At 39.1% G+C, this 10,693-nt stretch overlaps 1 protein-coding gene across 1 annotated transcript; it reads right to left on the bottom strand.

Moving 5' to 3' along the window:
• Positions 1–1,285: 1,285 nt before the first annotated feature.
• Positions 1,286–10,238, bottom strand: LOC137257322 (sn-1-specific diacylglycerol lipase ABHD11-like). The gene is made up of 6 exons (XM_067794611.1): positions 10,037–10,238; positions 8,264–8,435; positions 7,596–7,769; positions 6,525–6,695; positions 5,204–5,385; positions 1,286–4,212 (listed from the first exon to the last, which is right to left on the bottom strand). The coding sequence occupies exons 1-6, from the start codon at positions 10,117–10,119 to the stop codon at positions 4,065–4,067; spliced, it is 930 nt and encodes a 309-aa protein (XP_067650712.1). The 5' UTR covers positions 10,120–10,238; the 3' UTR covers positions 1,286–4,064.
• Between the last annotated feature and the right edge of the window lie 455 nt (positions 10,239–10,693).

Raw genomic sequence — 10,693 nt, 5'->3', positions numbered from 1 at the left:
CTTGATATATTCTAAAATCTTTGGAATGATTACCCGGTTCATGAAATACCTGGAGAGTGTTTTGGGTTAATGCATTAAAATATTCTGCTTATTCTGGCGGACAGTGGGTCTTGAAAGCAGAATGGGGGTTGTTCGATTCCATGACCATTTCATCTTGTTACCCAACAAGGACTCCGAGCAAGTGTCCGAGCCCAATCTCATCACACATTGTAGCCCTGTGTCAGAGCTCCTCTATAACACATTGTAGCCATCTCTCAGAGCTCCCCTTTGTCACACAGTTAAGTCATGTGTCAGAGCTCAACCGTATCACACATTGTAGTCATGTGTCAGAGCTCCTCCTTATCACACATTGTACTCATGTCTCAGAGCTCAACCATATCACACATTGTAGTCATGTGTCAGAGCTCAACCATATAACACATTCTAGCCATGTGTCAAAGCTCAACCATATCACACATTGTAGTCATGTGTCAGAGCTAAACCATATCACACATTGTAGTCATGTGTCAGAGCTCAACCATATCACACATTGTAGTCATGTCTCAGAGCTCAACCTTATCACACATTGAAGTCATGTCTCAGAGCTCAACCATATCACACATTGTAGTCATGTGTCAGAGCTCAACCATATAACACATTCTAGCCATGTGTCAAAGCTCAACCATATAACACATTTTAGCCATGTGTCAGACCTCCACCTTATCACACATTGTAGCCATCGGTCAGACCTCCTCCTCATCACACATTGTAGCCATGTCTCAGAGCTCTCCCTTATCACACTCTGTAGCCATGTGTCCAAGCCCTCCTTATCACACACTGTTCTCATATGAGAGTTCCACGTTATCATGCACCATAGTCATGTATCAGAGCTCCATCATCACATGCTGTAGTCATGTGTCTGAGCTCAACATTATCACATATTGTAGTCATGTGTCAGAGCTCAACATTATCACATATTGTAGTCATGTGTCAGAGCTCCACCTTATCACATATTGTAGTCATGTGTCAGAGCTCAACATTATCACATATTGTAGTCATGTGTCAGAGCTCCACCTTATCACATATTGTAGTCATGTGTCAGAGCTCAACATTATCACATATTGTAGTCATGTGTCAGAGCTCCACCTTATCACATATTGTAGTCATGTGTCAGAGCTCCACATTATCACATATTGTAGTCATGTGTCAGGGCTCCACCTTATCACATATTGTAGTCATGTATCAGAATGCCTTCATACGACCATCTCTGAACATCATTGATCCTGAGAAAAAACAAGACATGATCTACTCATAAAAATTGTTTATTAAAAAAACCCAGTAATCTTAGTATCTGAACTTTCCTCAGAATCTACATGCTACACAGTAACAAACTGGAATATCACAGTTATGACATCTGTCAGAGAAGCGTAAACAGTTGTTCTAAATTCTCAAGGCATCGTGATCCACTGGCAAGACAGACTGAAGGACACAGCAGCTCAGACAACAGCCTTGGGCAGCACCAGTGCACAAACATTTCCATAACATTGATTACTACCTAAACCTCTGATGAACACTTAGTGTTTTTACTACTTGAGGCATGAATATTTCGGCTCTACAACAGAATACACATAACTGAGCCTGGGCCAGAGAATCCAGAGATTGATATCATGAGCAACATAGTGACTAGGAACACTGACATGCCATCAAACAAAAGTAACCAATACCGTAAAGTATCTATAAAGGGTCAAATGTTATGGCAACAAAACAGCTTTACGAGAATATATTTGTGATGGTTCAGTTGACTGCCACAAGAATCTACAGTTGGAACTGATGTTTGGATACAGATATAAAAATTAACAGTTTTGCTATCTTGTCATTAATTTATATAAACTGCTAAGAGCAGGGAAATGGTCAAGATACTAACTCCTACAGCCTTGGTGGTCACTAAACTGATACAGGAAACAGGCTCAGTGACTGGTTGAAGGCATGTCATCATATTCTAATCCTCATGCCGTCAGTCACTGGACTGTCTGGTCCTTACTGGGCTATTTACAGATTGCATTCATGTAACTTGGGTATTAGTGTTGGAGCCTGGCGTCAGCAACAATTACATCTACACAAAGACAACACATCACTGAACCCTACCATTTTTGGATTAGTGCTCATGATGTCGCCCACTATTCTGCCTCATTGCCAGCCACTGTAATATCAAACGTGATTCATCTTGCACTGACAAACTATAAGGTTCAGTTAGTTTTCAATATCATGGTTATGCCTTCAAGATTATGATGAAAAGACTGAGGGAGTGGCTTCACAAAGTTTGCCCACATAGAATAACAAACCTGGCTACTGACCAAACAAACACTGACACCACTGTACTACCCACTATTGTCAATAACAACTAGCACCATGTGATGTAGCAGTACCATTGTAAATATGTCATATGACTTTCAATGATCTGACACTCGCCTAATGTTATTAAAGCTCTGGATTCTGTAATTGCATGTTAATTAATTTCAGTAATTGAGCAAATTCAGTGAAATACAAAAGCTACTTAAATATGAACCCTCCCTGATCCTCAATATACCTCTGAATACAATCATCTTGTACATCGAAACAGATCCACCATACTATATCCACCTGAAAAATGCAAACTGACAAACATATCTGTTGATTCTAAAGCTCTGAGTGTAAAAAGCAGTAAAATGCCCAGTCTTACCCATGTAGAAAGTCAGCCCAAGAATAAAGCTCAACTGTTTCATGCTATCTTGAGCTGATAATGCCGCATTTTCATGTGTTCACAAGAGGTTTTGCATGTGAAATGTTAATGACAATCCCAAATCATTTAAAAATTTGTTGTTTTTTAATATGTTGCTCTTTTATGGTACTTTTTACAATTAAGTATATAAGAATCTGTGCTTGTTTGCATGTTTTTTTTGCGTGAAAAGTGCAGGTTTCTGTGCTAAAGTGAACACTGAACAATTTCATTTCAGGTGGATTATCAATTACAATGCTACAAGTCAGTTTTATCACTGGATACCGAGAAAGGAGGTAGGTGAGAGATGAAACAGTGTGAGCAAGTACAGTCTTAAGTCGCTTTTGCCACTATTCCATCAATATCACCGTATACAACACAAGAAATGCACTTCTGACATTGTACCCATGTGGAGAATCAAACCTGGGTCTTTTGCTGTGACAAGCAAACACTTTAACAATTAGGCCATCCTACAACTCAAAGAGATGAAATAACATTACGTAAAGGAATGAAGAAACTAAGTAATGACATAACGTCTTTTGTTGACAGGTGACAAGAAGTGGCATTCAACATTACACACCAGCACATCACAAATAATATCAAGGTTGTAAGTACACACATCACAGAATTAAATCACAATGGTACCCATGGATCTAATACAATCATAATTCCAATGACACTAGTGATCATTGTAAAGGTTTACAGTACAATGCCAAACAGAAGACTATGTTCCATGGATTGTGAGAGATATATTATCCAAGTATCAAGTTGGACTGGATTATAACAGAAAACAAAAACATTTCTTATGACACTAGAAATGATCAGGATGATGTGATACTCACTTCTGTTGTTTGAGATAAACACATAATCCTGATATGTCATGCTAGCTGCTATATTGCATATGTTGTGCTACCAAAAAAAAGTACATAAAAATCATAATATTTGATTTTTTGTTGATCCTGATTTTGATGTATTCTTCTCTGCCAAATTGTGAATCATCACAAACTGGCTCTTGTTGAGAGAAGTTACATAATCATAGATATATTAAAATAATATCTACATCTGTGGAGACTAGTTATAAGATGTTGTTTCAACATAATCAAGACAAGCTCAAACATCAAGAAACTGGACCAATTCTAGCTCTCATTGAAAGAGGAAATATAAATATATGAACATCTACATCTGTGGAGACTAGTTTCAAAACAATGTTTCAACTCTAGAATCAGAAAACTGAACCCATACTGATTCTTGTAGCAAAAAGGAAACATGATACACTAAAGTTGACAGGGTATCTATATCTGTGGAGATCAACTGTGTGGTGAGACCAGCTTTAAGAGAGGTTTTCCTGTGTGAGGAAGTCAGACAGGATGTTGAGGAACTCTGGCGGGTTTTCCGAATGGACCCAGTGTCCTGCACCAGGGATGTGGGTGATGTCTGCCATCGGGAACAGAGCCTTGATCTCGGGGATTGTTTCGGAACTGAAGCACAAATACACACAAATACACACAAGTGGATTGTCTTGTCTTAATAACCAAGACAAGACAATCCAGTGATTGTATTCATGAACTTTGACTTACACAATTAGAACAGTTGACTTGCTAACCATGTCAAATAGCCTGACCACAAGCTCACACTTCACTTCTTAAAACAAACATAAGTTGCTGAAGGTCAATTTTATTGACCTTCATCGTGATAATTGTGATGCAAATTACAAATGACAGAAAGGAATATCATCTCGTTATACTTACATACCTACTAACATTTCCGCAAGTAAACAAGCCAAATTTGAATTACTGGGTTTGTATGCAACCAGGGCTCAATTTAGTGCTTTGTATTTATACTGGTGTAACCCAATATTAAAAAGAGCAATCTAGTCATTAGTCTAAGCTGTACCTGGTGAGAGTCAATTTTGTGAGGGTAAACTTCTGATAAAAACGTCTAAATAATTCAAAAGTATATTTCTTTCATTACACACTGTAATAAAAGCAGTGTGTTTGGAAACTATCTGGTGCAACTAGACTTTCATCTTAGGTTGCACCTGGTGCAAATGGGTTAACATCTCTTAAATCAAGTAATGTTTAACTGTATGTTTTCACTCCTTCCTCTAGGTACAATGACCAAGAAAATCCATAAAACATCATTTCACGGCAAATAAATAGTGATCAGAAATTCTACACCTGAGTCGTATATTTCAAACATTTTACAAATACTCTGCAATCAACAGTGGTTAGTTGTTTGTATGTTACTTTGTTAATGCCCACAAAGCAATATTCCAGCTGTATGACAGCGCTCTATAAATAAACAAGTCTGGACCAGACAATCCAGTGACTGATATCATGAACACTGATCTACAGAATTGGGAACCATCTCATGCATCAATCAATCAAGATCCTTCTAGTCACCTGTCAGAATAGCAGTCATCCCTGTGCATTAGCCTGTTGCTGGCAGAGACACGGATCATGTACTTACCTTATATGGTGTGACAAACTTCCTCCAATGAATTTTGTGGGTTTCTCAAAAGGTTGAGAAAATTCTGGGAATTCCATGATATGGGGGTAATTTTCTATGATGGCATCCAAGTTCAGTCTCCACTGCACCTTGCCATGTTTCTCCACCAGGTTGGTCAGCAGGAACTGCCGCACTAGCGAACTCTACAACAATTACACACACACTTAGCACAACTTGGTCTTAAATCTTATTGTATACTGCAACATGCTTATTCTAGGTCATGAACACAGGTCATCAGACCAATCAAACATGACAATAAAATACCAATTTGTGCTTCTAAATTCAAATACCATGGCATACTGTTGGTTTTAACCAAACAAATTTGATTAGTAGTGACCTACCTACTACAACAAAAATTCTCACTAGACTTACATAACACTACTGTCTTCCAACTTGATACAAAATGGTGGCTTCCTAATTTGCCATGTATATCTAGAGTTCCTGAAAGCATCATTTTGTTGCACCAGTTTTTCTGTATGTCAAATAACATCTGTTGTGCTGCACTACAGAAAAAGCAGTCCTCATCTCCACTATGGTCACTCTTATTGGTAGGTGTCATTTCAAAGCAGGCTCTTACTCATGTACAGCATATTACCTTTACCAAAGAAAGGAAAAAAACTTGCTATCCTACTACTGGGCAAGTGAGAGAATGAGTTTGGTTTACAGCTGTTTCAATCAATATTCTAATTTTTGTGGGATGAGTGAGTGAGTTTAGTTTTACACCACACTCAGCAATATTTCAGTTAAATAATCATGTCTGGACCAGACAATCCAGTGATCAACAGCATGAGCAGCCCTCTGCACAACTGTTAACCGATGACATTTGTCAACCAGGTCAGCGAGCCTGACCACCCGATCCCGTTAGTAGCCTCTTACAACAAGCATAGTCGCCTTTTATGGCAAGCATGGGTTGGTGAAGGCCTGTTCTACCCCAGACCTTGACGGGTCTATTGTGGAAAGGAGGAAATGTAACGTAGCTGTTTGATGTCGTCACTTTCTTGACACCAACAAGCAAAACTATGATGCTGAAAACAACCAGAATCATAATCTGGTCAAAGTTGGATTCAAACCCATAATCATCAGCTCCTGCTACCTACCCAAGGGACATAATCTAATACAAAACAATATGTCTTAGACAAGTGGGCCATACTTGGACAAAGGAGGATGATTCGATATGAGGAAAAACATACTATTTCAGTGACAGTGAAATCTGGTTTCCTCCTTAAATATAGTTATAATTCAAAAACCACTGATCCCAAGTTAGCTGAGGCTGTTACAGTACCTCCACGATTGGTCTGAGCTGCACATCCGCCTCCTTCCTGGCAGTGGATACTTGAGCATGGGGATCGGGAACAATTTGCCGCATTCTCTCCGCAAATGACAGCAACAATGTCCCGCCAGGGCTGGTCACAGGTGCAACATCCACAACAACCAGGCCCTTTAGACGCTCAGGCTGCCAACAGTCATGTCACAATATAGGTTAACAATATGTCATGATCCATTGAACTAATGACAAGCTGCAAATACAATACATGATATGCCATAAATGATATGTTTCATTGCTTGGTTGTTTGGCCGTTGAATGCTGCAATCAGCAATAATTGAGTCTGGACATGACAACTTAGTAATCAGCACTATGAAAATCATTCTATGCAACTGGGATACGATGACATGTGTTAACCAAGTCAGAGAGCCTGACCACCAGATCCTGATAATCCTCTCACAACAACCATGGATTGCTGAAACCAACTCTAAACTAGACCTTCACTAACCTCAGAGAGATTTAGGTTAAAATTTAATACTGAAGTGAATATGAGAATTATTTGAATGCGTGCCTGTTCCATTTTTTCTCATATAAATATTTTATGAACATGAACAATATGTTTGGTCTGTTCGTATATTATTTATGGAAAGAATGAGTGAGTGAGTGAGTTTAGTTTTACGTCGCACTTAGCAATATTCCAGCTATATGGCGACGGTCTGTAAATAATCGAGTCTGGACCAGACAATCCAGTGATCAACAACATGAGCATCGATCTGCGCAATTGGGAACCGATGACATGTGTCAACCAAGTCAGCTAGTCTGACCACCCGATCCCGTTAGTCGCCTCTTACGACAAGCATAGTCACCTTTTATGGCAAGCATGGGTTGCTGAAGGCCTATTCTACCCCGGGACCTTCACGGGTCATTTATGGAAAGAAGATATGGAGGAAAGGAAGGGTACTGGCAAAATAAAACAGACCTAAAAACTCTGCCCCACATCCAGACGCCACATCCAACACTATCGCATCCAGCCACACCCTATCTATAACAAACGAATCACACACATATGAAGATATCTATTCTCCATACCTGTGACAAAGCAAGAGTCATCGCCACCTTGCCTCCCATGCTGTGACCAACCAGAACTGTCTGCTCAAGGTGAAGGTCATCCATCAATCTCAGAACGTCATCCCTCATGGAATAGTAGTCCATGTTAGGACTGTGTTCACTGTCCCCATGGTTACGACCGTCAACAGTTATTACCTATAAGGACATTGAATTTCATCATGGAATTTCATAAATGTGGAAATTTGACCTCACAGAGAAAAATCATCTTTCTGTTTCTTCTCATCTGGAGAGACGACAAACTCAGCCTCAAATAACTAAAACAACTAGACATGCACAGGTTGACTGGGAGTTTAAATTTAGTCACAGAAAAATGAAAATACCAATCGCCATCAGCTTGGGGCAGTTTGTGCAGTCAGGTACCATTTAATACAATAAAAGTCAAGTAACCATGCTATAACTCTGTTAAGAAAGAAATCAGTATGTCTCTGAATTAAAATAATATAATATATAATAATATGAAATCCTGATAGGACTCCAAGATCCCACTTAGTAGGACAGTGATGAAGCTCAGTCATGAAACTGTACACTTGGTACACTAAGACTCAAACACAACATGTGTATAATCTGTGACACTAATTGACAGTGTTCCCTTCTATCACATTTCTGGAAAGCCAAGTAAAACAACTCACCCTTTGCCCCTCCGCAGCCAGTTTCTTGGCAATACTGTGAAAGTTTGACTTGGAACCAAACAAACCATGTAGTACCAGAAGTGGAGCATAGTCCTTGTTGCCTAGGCTACCAACCTCCCAGCTGCCAGTTTGCTCAAAGTCATGTTCAGTGTAAGACAGCTTCACAGCCTTCCTGTAAGCAAATCAACAATTACTTTATGGCATCTAACTAGTTTTCCAACAGGTCATCATTTTTCTGTTCACATTACTTATGTGTATTAATTCTATCTATGCCATTATTAAACAAAAATAGAAAAGTATATTCAATCATTATTCATGAAATTCAAAATATCCAAGGTAATCAAAGCAAAATGTTTAAAAAGTATTAAGTCACCAATGGCTTATAGTCAAAGCTACAGCTTTCATCAAAGTCACTACTTTGCAACCCTTGGCTATCATCAAAGTCACTACTTTGACACCCGTGGCTATCATCAAAGTTACTACTTTGACACCCGTGGCTATCATCAAAGTTACTACTTTGACACCCTTGGCTATCATCAAGTCACTACTTTATCACCAATGGCTTAACTTCTTATCACTGCTACTTTGTCCACCTGGGCTTACCTTTTTACTGCTGCCACTTTTGAAATAATAGATTGGTACATAAAGTTATCAGAAAACATAAAGCAGTGTATGAAACTCCTAAAAAAACAGGAAGCCAACCAGGCTGATAACTGAAAAATGTTGCTGACCCTGTGAACATGTAACCAGCCCTGTATTAAAAACAGGAAACTGAGGTAATGTGTTAAAATACTTTTATCAAAGAATTACTTATAGTGAGATGAACTTAAACATATGCAAAAGCAAACTTTACAAAGCATGACTTGGCGGTGCCTGTCAATTCATTTAGTGTGACTGCCACGTGAAGAATGGTCTCTTCTACATGTTCTTCATGCGATTAGCACAGGGGATTAGTAACTCTAAGGGGGAAAGTAAACATGCGCAACAGCAAATTTAACAAAAATGGCTTGGTCACTGAAAGCATTCTTTAGACCAATCACGTTTAGTGTTAGATAAAAGGGTAGGCAGATCTGTGGAAGTTACGGTTTGATTAATCATGAACTATACATACAGACATCGTCTGGCTACCACAACTGTAAACTATTTTCAAAATACAATTTATCACCCACAGTTGGTGACATGGTAAAATATATACCCATGGAAATTGGACTGGCCCACAGGGCTGGCTGTAAAGTAACATTGTAAGACCGCCATGCAACTAGCAAGCTGCATACACTGCATTAACTTCTTCTTTGCATGATAATTTTTGTTGCTAGTTCCATTTATTTATTACAAAGATATCAAACAAAACATCCTATAAATTCTAATCTGAATTTCACTCATTTATTTCTATCAAACACACTACGAAATTTACTTTGAGCCAGGTATAAAAGCAGGTACAATTAACAATCTTTTCTGTGAGGAATTTCATTAGTTGAGTAAGTTTCTGTAACGTTTCACGGCAGTCGATTGTACATGATATTGCATGGAAAGATTACACTTAGCACAAAAATGTTAGTGGGTCTTTTATTTATTGTTTTGCACTGATAGACTCTAACACTCTTGAACTTTTGTGTGATCACTGTGATCACTCATCTGCCAATGGCATCACAAACCTTACGTTGAAGCATGACCCAAGTGACCTCTCGGTCAAAGGCCGACACGAAAACATGGACAGACGAATCGTCTTTCACCACTGAACTTTCATGATTCGATTTCCGGCGATCAACTTACGGATAGGACTGCTTAGAGCTGACGTGACGTAGGCATTTGTGAACAGAAGAATTGCACAAAGCCCGCAGAAGACCAGTGTTCATTTCTTTACGGCGTTGATGAACACTACATGTCTTCCTAACCGAAACACTCACTGATCGACTTTCGTTCTAGCAGACGAATGTGCAACGGCAGGCACATGCCGGAAGTGTAAAACGACACAGTTGTATTTGCCATGCTACTATTTATTACCTACGGGTGCGAACATAGGGGTTCATATTTTTCATACAATGCCCTACGACAGAATATCACTTTGTCATGGTGACGTGACGTCAATTGCAATGCTATGACGTCGCGTGTCTTCTGTGACGTTGCGTTCTACATGCGGCGACGGCGGGAGCCAGCCTGTGTTTGATAGAAGATTTGGGTTTATTTTCCTCAATTTGGAAACTTCGGTCATAAACAGAATATTATATGTGTGTCCATATCATACCATGTTTACAACACGGGAAATACCAGCATTTGGGCATTCGTGTCGTAATATAGTATGCCACGGGCACTCATATAATATCCTCTCTTTATCCACCTAGTGGCTGTCAGAGAACTCACATAGTTTACATTTTCAAGGTAAGCAAAGCATTTTACATAGAAAGTCGCAACCTACTGAACGGAATGTGT

The sequence above is a fragment of the Haliotis asinina genome, chromosome 1 (assembly GCF_037392515.1).
Source record: "Haliotis asinina isolate JCU_RB_2024 chromosome 1, JCU_Hal_asi_v2, whole genome shotgun sequence".
Classification (NCBI taxonomy): Eukaryota; Metazoa; Mollusca; class Gastropoda; order Lepetellida; family Haliotidae; genus Haliotis; species Haliotis asinina.
This window is presented reverse-complemented; position numbering and strand designations above follow the sequence as displayed.

Excerpts from the sequence above, each read along its gene's own strand:
- LOC137257322 (XM_067794611.1), bottom strand. The coding sequence starts at position 10,119 with ATGAACACTGGTCTTCTGCGGGCTTTGTGCAATTCTTCTGTTCACAAA. Across the intron at positions 6,696-7,595 it reads TGACTCTTGCTTTGTCACAG|CCTGAGCGTCTAAAGGGCCT; the intron begins GTATGGAGAATA and ends GACTGTTGGCAG. Across the intron at positions 5,386-6,524 it reads AGCTCAGACCAATCGTGGAG|AGTTCGCTAGTGCGGCAGTT; the intron begins GTACTGTAACAG and ends TAATTGTTGTAG.